A 20,056-nucleotide genomic window follows, 5' to 3' on the forward strand; every position below is an offset into this window, starting at 1 on the left:
GAGGGAAGCGCTGCTTTTGCGGGTTTTCGTCTTTCGTGCCTCTTTTTGCGTTGCTGGGGGTCCCTGCTTGGGGGTTTCTGAGCAGTGATTGAAGATATTTCGAGTCCCGGCTTGATGTGCTGATCTTCGAGCTGTAGTCTGCCATTTAGACGCAGAAGAACCTGGGAAAATACGTTAGAACATGGGAAACTGGGTAGTTAGCAACGTGTAATCAGCTTGATTAGTTCTATAGGATCACAGGGTGGTTGGAGTTGGAAGGGACCCCCAAGGGCCGTCTGGTCCCACTGCCTGCAATGCACAGGGACACCCACAGCTCCATCAGTGCTCAGAGCCTTTCAGCCTGACCCCGGATACTGCAAGGATGGGCACCACCACCTCGCTGGGCAATATGTGCCAATGCCTCACCGCCCTTATCCTAAACAACCTTTTCCTTTTATCCAATCTGAATCAGGGTTTGGTGCCTCGAAGACCAGATCTGTCAACAAAGAACAAGTGCTTTAAATCAACACTTTAAAAACACAATTCAGAGTATGAGATTAACCCGTTTACATAAACTGGGGTAATCCCAAGTTAATGTAAACTGACATCACTCCAGCACCACTGAGGGAGTGTTAATCACAGCATCACAGAACCATTCAGGTTGGAAAAGACCTCCCAGATCTCCAAGTCCAACCCCAGCCCACCTCCACCATGCCCACCTCCACCATGCCCACCTCCCTCAGTGCCACAGCTCTCAAACACCTCCAGGGATGGGGATCCCAGCACTCCCCAGGCAGCTGTGCCAAAGCATCACCACTCTTTGGAAAAGAAGTTTTTCCTAATACCCACCAGAAGCTTTTGGTGGAGCTACCATCAGGTGACCCGTGGTCTTTGCTTCTCTTCTCTCTCAGCTTGACCAATCCATAAACAGAGCTGTGACAATTAATACCAAAGAAGTGGAAACATCACCATTATCTGAAAGCTACACAGGCATGGCCTACCCAATAAAGACACCCAGGTGTCATTAGCAGGATGCTCCCTTTGGAACTAACAGCTTCCACTCAGTTCCTGTCTACTTACAGAATCAAATAATTCACTGTTGGAAGTTTTTTTGCAATTGGGGCCAAAATTGCCACCAATTTCCCAGGTTTTCCAAATTCACTTTAAATAATAATAATAATAATAGTATTAATTGCCCTATGAGCTACCACAGCCGTGCCTAAAAAACCTGATAGATAGGAAAGGTGAAAAACCCATCGCCTGATGCTTGCAGTTTTTGGCACTGTAGCCAAGCCTTGCCCAGTGCCTTCACACACAACAGGCCAAGTCAGAAGGAGTTACTACTTTCCCTCTTTAACCCAGGGCATTTCGTATAACATAACCGATCTGTTCTGGGTGGCCAGAACCATCACCCTTTAAACAGAGTAGAAGAAAATCGTTGTGAGGTGTCTGCTCTTTTTGCTTTTTTTTATGGGAGATACCTACTGAAAGGAGGCATGAGGAAAGATCAACACTTGCACAAAGCGAAGGACCTCTCGGGATGCTTTTGAAGAACACCTTGGGCGCAAGGAGTTAATCTTCTCCCGGATTTACTGGTTATCAGAAAGGCTGTTGTAAGAAAGTTCTTGATCTGACACTCTTTTGCTGTCCCCTCCCTTCTTTGTTCTCTTCCTTCTTTCTCTGATTACATCCAAAAACAACACCCAGCTGCCAGAGGTCAATGTTTAATGCTGCTCTGTGTTTATATAGTCCCCGGGAGCAGCGCTGGGCCTTTCAGCACTGGGCAGCTCCACCATGGCTCCCTGCTGGCAGCTGCTTCTTGCCTTCAGGAAATACCTGGTCATCATCCTGGTGCCCCTTCTCTTCTTACCACTGCCTCTGGCTGTTCCTAGCAAGGTAAGGACCTTTTACGCTGTATTTGAGAGCAAATCTGTCCTTAGGGACGATCCTTGGAAGAGAACGTGCAAATTCTTACAGGCTCTTCATAAAATCACAGCATATCCAGAGCTGGAAGGGACCCATGCATCTAATTTACCTTCTAAGGATCAATTCCAAACTGCTTTCTGATCTAACATTATCCCATTCACGTCCCCTTTCAGAGTTGGGTATTTTTTTTCTCATCATTGCTGCCAGGTAAAAGAGTCACCTCTCACACTCAGATAAGGAACTCTGTTACATCGGGAAAACAATGCAACGTGTTTCACTCTTCCTATCATTATTTCCATAATAAACTTCCAAAAAAAAAAAGATTTAAAATTTTAAAATGTCACGTTTCGTATGACAGAATGCTGAACATTCCTTCTGAAGAAGTAAGCTGTGAAAGCCTGTAGCAGTAGGGCAGGCATTTCTGAGCCATTGATCACCCAGACGCAGCACTGAGCGCAGGCAGAGTGCCAGCAGTTGGATTAATCTTCACTCTCATTTCTCCTGCTCTCCTCATGCAGACAGAGCTAACCTCTGCTCTTCAGGTCTCTCATTCCACTCCTAATCCCTTCTCCCATCACTGCTGCTCTTCGAATGCCAAGTCCTACCTCCTCTCTTTGATCCCCGCTGATCCTCAGCTTCTGGTCTCCTTCCCTGTTCTTCTCCATTCTTCACTCTGTCTTTTTTTTTTGCAGCCCCTTCTTCCTCACTGCTCTTATTTTTTTTCCCTTTTGAACTCATTCTTTTTCATCAGACCAATGAGTCAGAGAGTTTCTGAAGCTTGGGCCAGAGGTTTGCAAGCACGAACAATGGAGTGGCTCTGGTGGGAGGAGAAATGCAGTAACTGATCAGGCATGTCCTCCCCTTCCCTTGCTATGCAAATAAAACAGCTTAAACTGTCACTTAAAAGCTTACTAAAACGACAAACAGAAAATAACAGACAAATTTTTTTTTTTGCTAATTAACTTTCTGTAGGCCAAAGTTAAAATAAGTTAAAAGAGATTTGGATCATAAACTTTCTGAAGTATCCAGAAGTGGGAGCGTTGTTTTTCATCTCTTCCTGGGGTTGCTGTTACCAGACCATAAGCCCTTGGTTTTGTCAGTCGGTGTTTCCAATTGGTGCCATCCATGGGTGCACCTTCATAACAACAAAATAAGGGAGAAAAGGGACCATCAAAGTGGGAAACTGTCTTCAGAGCTTGACAGAACCAATAGTTAAGGTTACTGCCACTCTCATTCAAGATAAGGCTTAAAAGGCCTTAAATCTCTTCAGGATTCTCTGGCAGTATTACTCTTCCATCCCTGGTAATGTGCCACCAAGATCGCTTCCCTCCATCCATTCAACCTTCCTTGGTTTAAACCTCTGTACTCAAGCCATCACCTTTGCAATCTCCTTTTCCTAATTCTTAAGTCAATAAACATCGGTACGCTTTCATTCATTCTCTCCATTCTGTGTATTTTGAATGGACATTCTCAATTCAAGACCATGCAACAACTTTTTTCTCCCAAATCCTTTGCTCTGACCGCTGCTGGCACCTATTATTTTGCCAGCTCCAAATTAAGGAAGACCCTGTATCCTGCACTGTCACTTTCCCATGGTTTTTTTTTCCAGCAGCCTAGCAGTATGCCATGTTGTGATGTGGCGTTTTGAATCCTTCTGGTGCCCAAGGCTGAGTTAAATAGTCTTATATAAAATTTAGAGTGGTTGTCTGCAGCAAAACCATGTCTGTTTCCTCAGGAAAAAAAAACCAAAAAGATAATGCGAAACATGAGATTGTACTTTCTTCAAAGAAATAACTCAGAGTCAATGGAAGATGAAACTGACCCATGACCAGTTTGTCAGCATTTCAAAGTCTGTACTGAGCTAAAAATCTGATTTTAAAAAATAGATAACAGTATTTCCAGTACAAAGAACACAGGCTGCTGAACCTACCAGAGGTTCACCAGGGCCACATCCTGAATTATGCAGAGGAAAAAGTGGGGAAACCTTGACTAGATTGAAGATTACTTCTGCGAATCAAAAGACAAATAAAATAAAATAAAATAAAATAAAATAAAATAAAAAACAACAAAAAAGAGAGAGAAAATACCAGCATCAGCAAAACCAAGACATCTGTGCAGGGACTGCCAATCCCTTATCTTATCATAAAAGGTTCAAAGTCATCTATTTCTTGTCTTCTCCCATCAAAGGTCCCAGTCTCTCCCTATAGTTGTGACAAGGTCATTGAGTACTCTGTCACTGGGTTAGGATCTGCAGTTAGGGGGACAGATGGGAGGAAAAGACAGAAAACAACCTTTTCCCAAATCCCTTTATCAGGCAATGCGTATAACAACGGGCTGTTGCCTTCTCAGAGCATAAGTGAGGTGTAGAGCCCATTCTGACTGCCTGCACTCCCTTCTTTCAGGAGGCCCAATGTGGGTATGTTATCATCCTGATGGCACTGCTGTGGTGCACGGAAGCTTTGCCGTTGGCTGTCACAGCACTCCTTCCCGTCCTGCTCTTCCCAATGATGAACATCATGGATTCGACAGCAGTAAGAGACTGGGGTCTCGTCTGATGTTGGTTTCTAATGGCCATCTCTTATTTGGGTGGGATTTCCAGAGTGCAGATCAAAGAGGAAAGCACTGCACCAATGTTATGCAGAAAATGTACTCTGTTTATGGGATAGAGCCTGCTCGTGCCCACAGCGGAGCTGCTAATCTGAAATTGAAGCAGATTCATTAATCAGATGCAACCTATAGTTAGCATACTAATGACTTTGGGACAAGGCCCCCCCCGAGAAAACACCTTCTTTCTATCTAATGGTTTCTTATCACTGTTCTCTCCCCCTTGCTCCTTATTGTAGGTCTGCAGGGAGTATCTGAAGGACAGCAATATGCTTTTTATTGGGGGACTGCTGATGGCCATTGCTATTGAGAACTGGAACCTACACAAGCGCGTTGCTCTGCGGGTCTTGCTCATCACTGGTGTCAGACCAGCCCTGTGAGTAACAGCCACAAAAACGATGTGGGATAGAAGATTTCATGGCATTACTTCTTGTCAGCGCTGCCTGAAATCAATTCTGAAGTCAGGGGTGCTACTGGGCTTGGGCAGGAGCACAGCTTTTGACAGTCAGGAGTCTTTGGCTGAAATATAGAAGATATCGACTCTATAAATGCTATATTGAGTGCAAGGAGAAGAGAAAATGGGGGGATGCTTGTTTTGGAAAGAATAACTGTTTGCCAGACTGGAGCTTTAAGCCACGCAGAGGCCACGTTACTCTATTTAATTTGTCCCAGATCATAAGAAGAGGGAATACAGAAGGAAATTACAAAGCAATAGAATGAAAATGCATATAAGATAAAACCCATTTCATCTGATGTATAATCTACATCTCATCTAAAGAATAATTTTGAGACAAATAACAGAGTAATACTGCAACAAGGATTAGAATTTTATATGAGTAAGAAGAGACTCTTAAATGATAGAGGTTGGATAAATCTACAAAAAAAAAAAAAAAAAAGAAAGATCATTTTCCTTATTGTTTAAACTGATTGCTGGGCATTTTCCAAACCTTGCATTTGTAAACAGAGCTTTGTAACAGAAAAGGGCATGGAAGCCCTGAGTTCTGACCCAGCTTCTTCAAACCTGTTTGTTTCAGCCTTCTGATGGGTTTCATGCTCGTGACTGCATTCCTGTCCATGTGGATCAGCAACACAGCCACCACTGCCATGATGGTGCCCATTGCACAGGCGGTTCTGGATCAGTTGCACCAGTCAGGAATGGGATCTGAGGCACCCAACCAAGTGCTTGAGAATGACAACAAGGCCTTTGAACTGCAGGAAGAGCCAACAAAATCAAACAGCTTCAAAGAAACGGAGGAAAAAGGTGAATGGGCTCTGGGCATTTTTCTCTTTGGGATGGGATGTCCTGATGCCTTTTCACTGGCACAGTCGTTGCTCCTAAATTCTGGAAAAGAATTTACCTAAAGCATCCTGACTGATCTTGCAGCAGTCGTGAGGCTCTTCCATGAATCAAAGGCACAGTAAGTTCTACTGACTTGGATGAAGGTCAATAGCTCAATAAAACAACACGTATAAGCACTGCTTTAGCTGAAGACCTCACATGAGGTTTGATATTTCCTCATATATTATGTTAGCTCCACTGTAATCTGCTGTGTAACTCGTCAGACAGCAGTCCATCTGAGGGACAGATTCTGGCCTATTTCATGCCTGAAGGTTAGAGATTAAAATGATCTTTCTAATCCAAAGAATGATCTCTCTAATCCAAAGATACATAATCACACAACAATCTCTCTTCAGACTTCATCACATCAACTTCTCCTGAAAAATGGTTATTTTCACCGACAACCAGTAAAAATTGACAGAATGTCAAAGATTTAACAATGCCAGCCTCCTAAAACAAGGAAATTTGGCTCCTTCAGCTCTGAGTCCATTGTGTCTTAGCCTTCAATTACAGAATTTTACAGACAGAAGATCTTTTCCTACCCAATGTAGCTTCTCTAACCTCCCTCGTTCCTATCTTGGGACCTAGGCAATAACCACGTCCTGGCAGTTGAGGAAGGCAAAGAGAAAAGTGAACACCCTATAGACGAGAAGCACAAGAAACTCTGCAAGGGAATGTCTCTCTCCATTTGTTACGCAGCCAGTATTGGAGGGATTGCAACTCTGACTGGGACAACACCAAATCTGGTGCTGAAGGGACAAGTTGATGAGTAAGTCTGGTTGGATTTGGAATACACATCCATTAAGATGCATCTTTCTGCTCCAGCTGACTTCTAGTTCATACACAGAAGGAAAATATCAGTTTGCTAACTGCAGGGAAGTTGGCTTCTCTTCCTTGGGGAGCCTCAAAACACCTCCTGTTTTTGAATACAGAAGAGACTGCAGAGTTTGGGATGCTGACAGCCCTCTACATTTTGCAGGATCTTTCCCAACAATGACAACGTCATCAACTTTGCCTCTTGGTTCTCTTTTGCTTTTCCCACCATGGTTCTGTTGCTGGTTTTGGCCTGGATTTGGCTGCAAATTCTGTACTTGGGCTTCAAGTAAGTACCCTTCTCATACTAGAGCACAGAGCACAGGTCTGTTATTAAGTACTCATTACATACCGTACCACGAGTGATTCTTCCACTGATAAGCCTATGCTTGATGTTTACACACCAAGTAGAGAAGCATTCAGATACAACAGAGACCAGCAGCACTGCACACTGAGTATCTGTTGAAATACTGCAATTGTTTTTTCCAATAACCTGATGAAATCCCAGCAAAGTACACTCCATAGCTGGAAACAAGGAGCTCCATCTGCACACAACCTGTTCTGCTGCATTGCTTTCATGTCCTAGAAGATTGCTGTGCTTCAAACCAGGAAATTGATTTCTGCATAGAGCTGGTAAATTCCCTCCTGATGAAAGTCGTGCAGAGCTGCAGGATTAGCATTGTGTCAACACCCCATGCAAACAGCTTTCATTGCCAATGTGACACTTGGACCACCACTTTGGCATTAACCTCTTTCAACTGGAAAGAGCTTTCTCAATACCTGAAATGCTGTCTCACTCCTCAAGGTCCTATTTGTAAGTCCTCCTTTTCTGTAATTTTAAAAACTTGCTTCCTGGTGATCACACAGTGCCAGTCACACTGTTCTTGTCATTATTACCCTGTGTGTATCACACTCTGACAATGAGGTTTTAGGGACAGGAAAGTTTTTGGGTTTTTTTTTTAATCTTGGCAGCACAGAATACAACACAGTTATCATCTACATCTGTGGCTGCTGATGCCACAACATTATATATGTAATTTATATTAACACACACACATATATATATGTAATACAATGTGTCTGAGTTACAAAGTCCAGATTCTCAACTCTTAAGACATCTGGCAAATTTCTTTGATATTTCTTGCCCATTTTTTTTTCTAGTTTTCAGAAGAATTTTGGTTGTGTGAGAGATCCCTCTGCAAAGACCAAGGAGAAACAGGCCTATCAAATTATCAAGGACGAGAACAAGAAATTGGGGTCCATGAAATTTGCAGAGATTGCAGTCCTGGTCCTCTTCATCCTGCTGGTACTGCTCTGGTTTACAAGAGACCCTGGTTTCATACCTGGCTGGGCAACAGTTCTCTTCAACAAAAACGATACGAGGTACCATCACCTCTCCTCCTTGCTCTGAGCAAAATTGTATCAGGAAACAACTGAATTATAAAGCATAGCCTAGCTTTTCTCTTCCCAGATGATCTTTAACGAGGATTCCCTGCTTATGTATCCTGGCCTAGGCTGTGAATGAACACAGTAACATCTATCAGTAGCGTTATTTTGGGTAGTCCTGTGTGGCATCAGGATTTGGACTTGATGATCCTTAAGGGTCCCTTCCCATTCGGGATCTTCCATGATCATACCAAGTTTAGAAGTAAAATTTGCACTTGTTATTGCATTATTCAGTTTCTTCAGTTCCTTATGCACCTAAAACACCACCAATTTTCTGACTGATCCATTGCAGCTTTGTCACTGATGCGACAGTTGCCATCTTCATTTCACTGTTGCTGTTCATCATCCCTTCCGAATTCTCTATCCAGAAGCAGACAGGTAAGCTTACTGAAGGCATCAACTGCCAGAATAACTATGCTGGAAACCTTATATTTTAGATTCACTAACGAAATTTCAAATTGCTCTTCCAGTATAGTTATAGTTTTATGCTTTAGGCATACGTCCCATGAAAAGATCAGATCTCTCAGATCTCCAAGTCCAACCCCGCCATGCCCACTGACCACGTTCCTCAGTGCCACATCCCCACGGTTCTGACACCTCCAGGGATGGGGACTTTCAGTCTCCCAGTGCAGCTGTGCCACTGCAGCACCACTCTTTTGGAGAAACGTTTCCTCATATCCAACCTGAACCATCCCCAGTGCAACCTGAGGCCATTACCTCTCATCCTATCACTAATTGCTTGGGAGAAGAGGCCATTCTCTGGATACGTTGCCATTCCCCTAACCCACTCTTACTTTTCATCTACTCTACTTTGCTTTCTGAAGCAATTGCAGGTTATTCATTAATACTTTTGCACATCAAGTTTTAAAATCTCCTCACTCACTTTCGGTGACTATCCCAAAGCCACGCTGATCTTGCTGACAGAAATGTCCTCGTATTCCAGCTAAGCCTACTTCTCACTGACAAGTACCTCTTTCTTGGGAGAATATAATATACAACCAATTCTTGTTGGGATTGTAGGCAGCAAGACAAAGATCCGAGCACCTCCAGCTCTCCTGAACTGGAAAGTAGTTCACGAGAAAATGCCATGGAACATCGTGCTCCTGCTGGGAGGTGGCTTTGCCTTGGCCAAAGGCAGCGAGGTAACACCCCTCTGCTTACCTGCTCTCTGTGGGTGTTTTCTCCTCTGCTTTTCACATATGCTCTCCCAGAACACAAGAGGGCACGCTGGGAGCACCAAACACACGTGGCGGTCGGACAGATTTCATCCTTAGGAGCAGTCCTATGATGAGAAGAGATGTAGCCCACGCCAACAACACAGTGCAGCACAGCAGCACAATTAACTGTTTCTAGAAGACTGGTGATTAAGGAAATACTCCATTACACCAAAGACTCTATTAAATGCAATTTAATCAGTGTGGCAAGCAGAAGGTAACACTTCCAGGATGTGTCTCCCGCACAGTCCTTACAGCCTCCACACACATTTCTACAGAAAGAAGTTTGTATGAGAAATTCCATAGGGTAGAACTGATGAGGGAAACATGGTTGGACTGTGATACGGGTAGTTCTTCTTCAGCCTGCTATCCTGACAGGCATTTTTCCTCTGTTACAGGAATCCGGTCTGTCCGGATGGTTGGGTACCAAACTGACTCCTCTGGAGCACATCCCTCATCCAGCCATTGCGTTCGTGTTGTGTCTCCTTATTGCTACTTTCACTGAGTGTGCCAGCAACGTGGCCACCACCACCCTCTTTCTCCCTATCCTGGCTTCAATGGTGAGTTCAAAATGCCCTTGTAAAGGCAGCTTTCAGGCAGCAGAGTGCTCAGTGGTGAGAGGTGGCTGGCTGACACCGCCAAGCTCTGGCTCATGTAATCTGATCAGGAGGCAAGACTTTAAATAAATACATATGTATGTGAATGCTTATAAATTCACACACACTGTGCGCTCAGCTCGACCTTCCTAAAATCATTGATGGGAAAAGTAAAAGGATTAAACTCATGGGCATAGTAGATTTTGCCTTCTGGCCTAAATAACCCCATGAGGTCACTGCCAGCTGTACTCGTTTTTTCCTATTTGTTCTGCACAGAGAGCAGCAGCAGCAGCATTTGTTTCCCTGTAACATTCCATTACTGTATTTCACTCCAACCACTGGCCTTCCAGAAGTCCAAAGACGATAGCATTAGTCAAACTCTGTGACCTAATTCAGAATTTCCCCAGGAAACTCCTGTTGCAATGATAGATGCCATTCTGCAGTATGAAATGGTGGCTCCAGATTGACATTGGAGTAAGAACCACCAAAACCTTTTTTTGCATAGGACAGAGACTCCAATAATCCTTGAGATGACCCATTCACCTTCAGAGTTTCCCCCGATAATTTAGTTTTGCTCACAATCTGTTTGAAGGCCCTTTATACTCTTTCCTGGATTTTGAGTCTAATGCAGTCGTTATTATTAATTTATACCTTAGCAGTGATTCAAAATCCACAATCAGGAACACAAAGCATTGACCCCAAAACCAATTCTTGCTGCTGCTGCACAAAGATGTTGAGTAGAAGTTGCTAAAGCAGACCCAACGTATGAGTGGTTACAACATTTGTGAGAAAGAAACGATTTCTGGCATGGACAAACGCAATTAATATTCTGCCAAAAGGTTTCTGTGCATTTCTGTGTATCAAAACCATCACCCGTGCTCTCCCTTCTTGCCTAGGCTCAATCTATCTGCCTCAATCCACTCTATGTCATGCTGCCCTGTACACTTTCGGCATCGTTGGCATTCATGCTCCCAGTGGCCACCCCCCCCAACGCCATTGTCTTCTCATACGGACATCTCAAGGTTATAGACATGGTGAGAAAAACACATTCTTATCATCATTTTCATCACTAGTTTTGACCTCTTTCCCCCTCCCACCCCAATATTGGTTCTTCTTGAAAGAGTGTTAGAAAACTCACCCTTCTGACGTCAAATGGAAAGGCAAATATAAATGTCTGAATTAATTAATGGTCCTTCTATATATATGGGGTCCAGCTTTATATACTTATAAAGTGTACATTTACAGCCTTATCAAGAAGGTATCGAGCTTTAAGAAAATATTCAAGACCTCTTGAAGATGTTCCAGTGGCAGCCAGAAGTGGCAATGTGTATCTGTTCCAAAAGCCCACATGTAGATACGATCAGGGATGTCGAGGTGTGCACTCTGTATGATCCTTCTGCAGTGACCAAGGCAAAGCCTGCACCTCTCACAAGCCTGCCCTGATGCCCGATCTCAGTATGACAAAGAAAGATGGACAGGGATGTCTTGTCTCTAGGTAACTTCTCCAATATATAACACCAGATACCAATACCAGGTCAGAGGAGAAGGTTCTACACAGGCAGATGGAAAGGATTTCAGGACTTCTAGCTTAACAGCTCTATCCAGTGGAAACCCAATTTCCATTCTACAGACTGTATCTTGTGAACGAAACCAGTTTAAATGTAATTTGATGGAGGTCTGAAGGAGCCAAAGAGGGAAGCCAGAAAAACTAAACATAAGACAAACCTAATCAGCGTGGAAGGAAGAAGAGCATTCAGTTCAATTAATAACATTTTTGCTTTGTAATTCCAGGCCAAAGCTGGATTTGTACTCAACATCTTGGGCGTTCTGACAATAAATCTGGCCATCAACACCTGGGCTTCATCCTTGTTCAAGCTGAATACCTACCCATCTTGGGCAAACTCAACGTATTGTTAGTGACACAAGGGAACCAAGAACTGCACCTATTAGGACCGTAACATGAGCAAACCCATCACTGACCCAAGCTTTGCTGAGGCAGTGGCTAAGAGACAGCTCTATTCTGTGCAAAAGGACTTGCTATCTATGGGGAAGATCAACCCATTGATAAGGTGAGGCCTTTCCGCTGATAAGGTGAGGCCTTTCAACCTCCTGCCTTTCAGCTGTTCCAGGTGTCTTCAGACTTTCTGCCTGTGCAGGGGAGCATCTTCTCCAAGTACTACACTGTTTTTCAGGCTCTGCATGTGAAGTCCTAAACCTGCAGTGAATGAGAAAGAACTGTGTATATGAAAGAGTGGAGAGAGACTCTGTGCACTGACTTCATGCCTGTGTTTGTGTATCAGCACTAATGTGAATATTCACCTACAGGCACCAGTGTATATGTTCCATATGTACATAATGTCTTATACTCTGTGGGCAAGAGATAAATCACTTGCTGTCAGCCTATCCTATGACTTTGAAATGTATATATTTACAGCCTACTCTGTTCTGAACGTAGAGGACTGCTTTTATCCTGAAACATCCATCCCGTTGTTATTTAAGCAGCATTACAGTCTGCAATGTCATGGCAGGAATAGAAATATTCCCCTGAGAAGGACCTTGTGTCCTAAAGTGTATATGATTAATTAAAGGCTGCTGTTTTTTATGCTCATGTACAAATATCACTGTAAATACACTTGTCTTCCGTGTGTCAGTGGCTTGTCTGAGCTTCCTTACGCTAAGTTAGCACAGTTGAATTTGTTATCATTAAAGACATAATTACTACTAACAGGTTAATTTTCTTGCACTACCGACACCAAGATCTTCCTTTCCAAACCCCCAGTATAGCTCAGTGTTCAATCCCTGTTCTCCTACACCAACTTTCAGTAGTAGCACTCAGGTTCCCAGTGACCAAACTGACAAAGATAGTGGATTTTTTTGATGCCTACAATGCACCAACCTGCAGTATTTCCAGTTCCAGATGTTAAGACAGTTCTGGTACCTGCTGGGCACTGGTTCCCTCTCTGTTGATAGCTTTCTTGGAACAATTGCTGTGGAAGATCCCAGAAAGGATAATCTGCTGTTAACTCTTCAGAGACTTTGAGAGATAGAATCAATGTTTTGATTTCGTTACGCGATAGGGTTCTAACATAGAATCACAGAATCATTCAGGTTGAAATAGACCTCTAAGATCATCTGGTCCAACCACCAACCCATCGTAATATCCATTCCATACCATCCATAGCCATCAACGCATCACAGTGTCCATAGCACAGGAAGGAAGGGTGTTATTCTTTCTGACTGAAGAGCTCCTGGCTAATTGATCTCATTCACATACAGACTTTCTCAGCTCACTTAATGCATTCACTTTCTTTCCCCCTTCACATTTATCGCTATCAACTAATACCCAACCTGTGTAAATGTTTTCATTCTGCTGATCACGATGTGTGAGGGCCCAATAAAACACCAAACTCTCCCTTCCTCACTCTTTGTCTACAACATCAGGGTAGTCTGCACAGCTCTCGGTGGCTTTTTGCTTTCTTTGAAATACTTGCACATGGCTTACACGTCCTCCTAAATTACTGCTTAGCTAAGCAGGAAGCACTGAATTCATACAACATCTCCCATCAGCCTCTCCTTCCAGCCCTTTAAAACTGTGTTATGGTTCTTTGAAGTCTTTTCTACGAGTCTACATTATTCAGAGGCTGTGGTGTGCATAACGACATGCAGGAGCACAGGTGCAATCTTTATGGCAATCTCAAGACATCAAGTAGCACCTGGTGTCACAGGGCCAGGGCATCATGTGGGTGTTCCGTGTTCATTAATGTGTGTGTGTGTGTATATAAAGGCTCAGGACTTACCAGAAAGCAGCTGCAGCAAATGTTATTCAACAAACATCCCAAGGGATGCAACCTGTGGACAGAGGAGAGAAGCAAACAATGACACCAGGACATGGGGAGAACGGAAAATGTCACTGATAGCATCCACTTAGGAGTGATGGTAGCAGCATTTTCATGCTGGGCAGTTTGTTGCTACGGGTGTGTCTGAGCTCAGGACCAGTCGAGGTGCATCTAAATATAGTGTGCTTGTGCAAAAAGCAGTAACACTATTAAAAATGTTCATAATTTTCTAAGCAAAGCAGGTAGAAAGTGTTGCTAAGCCCCATTATTACCCAGATCGCCTTTGAAGGGTGGTTCCCCATTATGTTTCCAGATACTGCCCTCAAGGAGTGGCTCGATTTCCCATTGTGTGATCAAATTTCACAATCTGCTGTGAAACTGCCAGCTCAGCACCTGCAGTTAGATGAGATCCCAATGGAGCTCTTCGTTTCAGAGCCGACACCACGTTTGCTTTACATAAGAGTCGTAATTGATAAAGTTGTGATGAGAAGGGGACGTCTGCCTTCTCGCCTGCCTTGTCCAAAAAGCGAGCACACTACGAAACCACAAAATACAGGTTTCCCACAGCAAATGCCAGTGAGTAAGTGAGTGACTCGCAGTCACCTCCTCCATTTTCCCTGCAGTTACGGAGCTGTCTTGCCTTGCCTTGCCCAGACACACAAATGCACACGGGAGAGAATATGAAGGACTTATCCCGGTAAACATATAAACTGCTATAACACACGATCACAACAGATGGATTTTAGGCAGGTTAACACAGCAAGGAAAACAGCTTACAGGTGAGAAAGGCACTTCATCACCAACAAATTTGTAAAATGGGATGCAAGTGATGCAAGGGTCACTTTATCAAGCTGAAATCATAAAAAGACTTCAGAGACAACAGTTTTAAAGCCAGCATGCTTTTTTATCCAGAAGTTCGCTTGGAGAGGCCAAAAAAATGTTTCCAGTCACTTAAAAAACATTAAAAGGACCTCAGAGGACCTGAAATCTTGATGTATATGTAGACAGTCATAAAATAATAGAATCGTATGGTTGGGAAAGACCTCTCAGATCTCCCAGGCCAACCCCACCCCACCGTTCCCCCTGACCACATCCCTCAGTCCCACATCCCTGTGGCTCTGGAAGACCTCCAGGGATGGTGAGCCCACCACCTCCCTGGGCAGCCTCTGCCAACGCATCACTTCTTGTATAATGAACATTAAATGACCTCAAGAAGGTGAAAAATTGCATATTCACAAACAACATACAAGCCAACAGGACTAGAAAACAGCGTAAGAGCACAGAATTCGCTGGAGGATACAAGGAAGGCAGGCCTAAATGATATGCTCTACAATGCTCTACAATTGTATTAAAATATAAACCAAAATTCTCAGTGACTTTGTCAACATCTAAAGACGTAATGGAGAGCTACAACGAGGGTGGAATTGGGAACTAAAAGCAACAAAGGAAGAGGTGGAAACTGAAAGTCTAATACCACTGCAGACTGAAAAATGAAGGGACTCCGATTGGTTTAATGTTTAATCCGATTGGCAGCAGCATGATGGACACACGGACCTTCCTCCAGAGCTGGGAGAGCTGTTCTGCACTCGTACCTGTAATTCATCCCACAGATAACCATGGCATGTTGGCATGTGAGTAAGACCAAAGGAGGAACAGGAAGCTTAACCAGGCTGATTTGGTACATACGTACATGGAAGCCATCAAGGAATGTCACAAAGCTCAAAGTTGGTTTGTTTTCAATACGGAGCCAATAAAACTGTTCACAACGTGATTCACTGAGCTGTGTGATTTAAGTTAGCCATGAGCGAGGTGCCAAAGCCTGGAAATGAAGTGGTTTGGATGTGCTAATGGCACCACGTCCAAAATAACAGCAGCTTTATGGAACTTAATCACTACTGACGATGCTGTGCGTTTTCCCCTATTAAGGGCACACTGAATACTATTTATCCTTTGATCATACTAACAGACCAAAACCATCGAGGTGTTGTTCAGGATATTGGCTTTTGCAATGTGCCATCTAGTGGCTGCATGCCCAGAGGTCCGGAATGAGGCCAACCTTGGGTTGTTCTCGATCAGAAAGCATCCTTAGGCAGCAGCTAAAGGGAAAGTGATGGAAGAAGTAGAACAGTTTGCAAAGGCACTGCATCACAGCACGGCTGTGAGATTAGAGTTGTGTTAATCAGAAAGAAACCCTGGAAACAGAGAGAGGAGAAAGTTAATTCGGGTGCTCAACACATGTATGGAAGCATAGAATCATTCAGGTTGGAAAAGACCACCGAAATCACCCAGTACAACCAACCATGCATGCGTGATTTGGATCAGACCAGATGCCCCTGCTCCAAGGCTCAGACACTGTATGGCTGCATAAGGTATTTATCTTAATAAAGCATTGCTAGTGACTGCTTCTAGATGGGACTGCATATTGAGTATCAACATTAGTTAAGGTCAACGTCAAAACTTTGTTCTGCTGCAACTTTATACCACTCAGCCAACTTCATATTGAAGTTCTCTTGCCAATCCAGCAACGTTACAGGGATTTCCTCCTTCTTGATCTCTGCTCAGTATGACAAGCAGTGTTCCAAAACACCCCCACTACCTTCTACCAGCTGTCACCCACAACAGCTGCCTCCAGAGTGAGACCTCGTGGTCCTTGGAAGGGAGCAGAGAGCCCAAGGACTCCAAACATCATTCATTCTACTGATTATGGAACTCCTCGTTTCTTTCTATGAAGCAAAAGGAAGAGCGGTCAGAGCTGTCCATATGAACACAACATGGAGATGTGGCACTGAGGGACGTGGTCAGTGCGCATGCTGGGGGCAGACTGGGGTCGGATTTGGGATCCGGGAGGTCTTTTCCAACCTGAATGTTTCTGTGGCTCTGTGGTTCGTATGGGATCGCACGGCGTTGGTAGGGCAGGCTGTGTGCAGAAGGGAACACAGCACCGTTAGCTCTATGGCACCAGTTTGCCTGGCTGCCTATCAAGATCTCAGGGAGCACTCAGTGGTTGCTCTGGAGCAGTTTCAAGCAACTGCAAAGGGAAAGCTGCATTTCCCTGTTTGCTGCAGGACTATCCTGATGAGACTTGCCAGAAAACTCAAAAGGATCCTCTTTATTTGCACGATGTCACCTGAAGCAAGCTTGAGTTTTCCTCCTTATTCTTACCTCTGGCAATATCATTCCTGCTACATGAAACATGCAATCATAAATCACTTGTCTGCATTGTAGATAACACTGCTGTACAATGCAAGCTTCCTCACACCTGTGCTTTTCCTTTTCTACGTACACCAAGGCAAACAGTGTTGTGGAACGGAGAGTCATAACTGGCACTAAAGAAGCAGAGGAAGATACCTCCCATTCAATCCGAAATAAGCCTTGTTATTCCTTTAGCGTCACATCTTTATGCATAGGAAATAGTAACACATCAACCTTTGCCTGGGTGACTTTTAGGACCCAACCGCTCCATCCAATTTCCAAGCACAGGGAGGAAGGCAGAATGATTTTTTCTCTAATAATTAGTGATGAAAACCAATGACACAAGGGACACCAGTGACAGCTTGTGACATAGCAGTCACAAGGGAGAGATGACTGGATAGCCCAGAAAAAAACCCTCTGATTTTGTGCTCAAGCATTATCTCTTGATTTAAGATGTACTGACATTAATGGAAAGCATGGTGGACAGACAAGAGAAAAATTCATATCTGACCTACATTCAAGTTCAATTTATTCAGCATATATTCCACAAACTCAATGCAAAGGACCATGAAGGGTGGCCAGAGGGGTGGGTTCCACATGCCATCCCAGCTCTAGGAGCAAAAGCCTTTATCCTCAGTGAATGTGAAGCATGTGGAGTTCACACCATATGCCTCTGTGCTTTGGGAAGGATTCTGTAAGAAGAAAACATCTCACTTGTTAGCCTAGAAGAAAAATCTATGCTCTGTTCACACTGTGACCACAACAGCTGTATCTCAGAAATATGAGACAACTGATGGGAAAGGGGAGGGGAGTGACATCTATCATTTGCTCGGCACCAGGTGCACTCAGGTATGCAGTACATTTCTCCTTGCTGTTTTGAAACAGTGCCACTGCTGGTACCTGTGGGACAACCCCTGCAGGGCACGGCTCCAGCACACGGCCACACTGCTCCAGCACCAGCTCCTGCCTGGAGCCCTGGGTACGTGGTAAAGGCAGCCAAGTCCTGAAACCCTCCCAGCACAGCTCCTTTGGGGAACAGCGATAGGATGAGAGCCTTAAGCTGCACCAGGGGAGGTTCAGGTTGGATACCGAGAACAATTCCTTCTCCAAAAGAGCAGTGCTGCAGTGGCACAGCTGCACAGGGAAATGATGGAGTCCCTGTCCCTGGAGGTGTCCCGGAGCCATGGAGATGTGGCACTGAGGGCTGTGGTCAATGGGAGTGGTGTGGTGGGGTTGGACTTGGGGATCTGAGAGCTCTGTTCCAACCTGGACAATCCTCCGATTCCTAGCTGGTGAACTCTGAGTGACAGTTTATAAATAGGATGTCAATTTACACAACAAATTGAGCAGTAAAGTTATAAGGGAGACATCCCTCCGTATCTAAGTATGGGCACTAACATGCTAATTACAATTGGTCTTAAGAGCCACTGCTTTTCAGCTTAAAACTCCTCAGTGGCCTCGTGCCACGTGCACCATGCAAAGAGTAAAACAATGTGCTGTAGCAGAACGCCTGGCTTGCTTTGAGTCTTGCTCAGGTTATTTTTTGTCATGAAAGAAATATCTGCAGTTGTAAAAATATCATGTATGGCACCACCTGCCAGGTTAATAACAGTAATTAGAAATGTAATAAACTGTTCACTGGCAAAGGAACAAATTGTCTTATCCTTTGAAAGTCACACTGGCCCAAGGCAATTCCTCACAGACATTGGCCACTGATGTCACAAGAGATGGAAGGAAAAGCACATGGTGAAAAAAAGAGAAAAAAGGGTGAAAAAGGGAGAAAGGGGGAAAAAGGGGGAAAAAGGGGAAAAAAGGGGGAAAAAAGGGGGAAAAAAGGGGGAAAAAAGGGGGAAAAAAGGGGGAAAAAAGGGGGGAAAAAAGGGGGAAAAAGGGGGAAAAAAGGGGAAAAGGGGGAGGGAAGGGAGAAAAAGTAAAGGGAGAGGAAAAAAGGGAGGAAAAAAAGAGGAAAAAAAGGAGGAAAAAAAGGAAAAAAAAGAGGAAAAAATAGAGGAAAGAAAAAAGAGGGAAAAGGGAAAAAAGGGAAAAAAAATACTCAAATTGATATTCAGGTAATTATGCATACCAGCAGTGAGTTCCCATTTTATGGAGTAAACCGTCAAAAATGGGATATTTTACTGAATTTTGAACGAAAACTTCACTTGTGATTCCTTCCTCACTGCACTTTAATTCCTTCCATCTTTTGTACAGCAATATTCCAAAACATACTGTGCACATAACAGCCTTTATCCTGGGCTACCAACTCTTGCTCCCCACACATCTCACTTCCAAATCTAATTTAGAGGCCGACAACCTGAAATCAACCTATTTCCTTATACTAGTAAAGAAACCTCAGCATTACTGTCCTGCTTAGGATTTTTACCTCCATTGCCATTTGCCATTTCAACTCAACCTCCAAATTCACATCGCTCATTCTCTAAAAGAAAGAGTTTAAAGCCACCTCCAGCACTGAAAATGAGCTTTCCTATTTTCATGACCTCGTTGTAATTTTGCCCTTGCTTCCACGCAGGGAGCCTCACATCTGAAAACACACCTTTAACTCCCACAGCACAAAAAACAACTAGGAACCTGTGATCATTGCTTCAACCCAGGTCCTTCCAGTACAAAGAACAACTAGGAACCTGTGATCATTGCTTCGACCCAGGTCCTTCCCCATCCACCTCCTGGAGAACATGCAGAAGGAGGATGCTGGTTCCATGCTCACGGAGTAAGGAAGAGAAGAAAAGCGAGTCGTAAATGCTGCATAAGCACTTCTTTCTGAGGCTTCGGATGATTTCACAGCCCCATAAGTCATCTAGGAGGGGCCCATGCCAGGCAGCAGCCTGCTTTTGTTCTCTGCTTTGTACTGAGAAGGGAGGGACGTCGCTGAGGTACAACACTTTGAGCATTTATATGATTCATCCCATCTCTCATTGAATCATTTTCTCGTTTCTAAGATAATACCTCTGGGATGATTCCAGTGGCTGTTTGCGGAAGCACGGGGCTTTGTGTTTTTCATTATTGTGTTTGAAGATAAAGATGAAGGAGGGATTACCCAAGAAAGATGTGAAAAGGTATCGGATGGGGCAGTGGAAACCTCTTTCTTCCCAAACA

The 20,056-nt window shown here is 44.0% G+C and overlaps 1 protein-coding gene across 1 annotated transcript; it reads left to right on the top strand.

Annotated features, from left to right (window-relative positions):
• Positions 1 to 1,773: 1,773 nt before the first annotated feature.
• SLC13A2 (solute carrier family 13 member 2) lies at positions 1,774 to 11,834 on the top strand (the record flags this gene model as incomplete). Its single annotated transcript, XM_079545073.1, has 12 exons — positions 1,774 to 1,875; positions 4,308 to 4,436; positions 4,749 to 4,885; positions 5,544 to 5,770; positions 6,437 to 6,617; positions 6,828 to 6,950; positions 7,823 to 8,044; positions 8,400 to 8,485; positions 9,128 to 9,249; positions 9,720 to 9,881; positions 10,814 to 10,951; positions 11,709 to 11,834. The coding sequence occupies 12 exons, from the start codon at positions 1,774 to 1,776 to the stop codon at positions 11,832 to 11,834; spliced, it is 1,755 nt and encodes a 584-aa protein (XP_079401199.1).
• Between the last annotated feature and the right edge of the window lie 8,222 nt (positions 11,835 to 20,056).

This window comes from Tetrao urogallus (genome assembly GCF_951394365.1).
Source record: "Tetrao urogallus genome assembly, chromosome: 20".
Taxonomy (NCBI): domain Eukaryota; kingdom Metazoa; phylum Chordata; class Aves; order Galliformes; family Phasianidae; genus Tetrao; species Tetrao urogallus.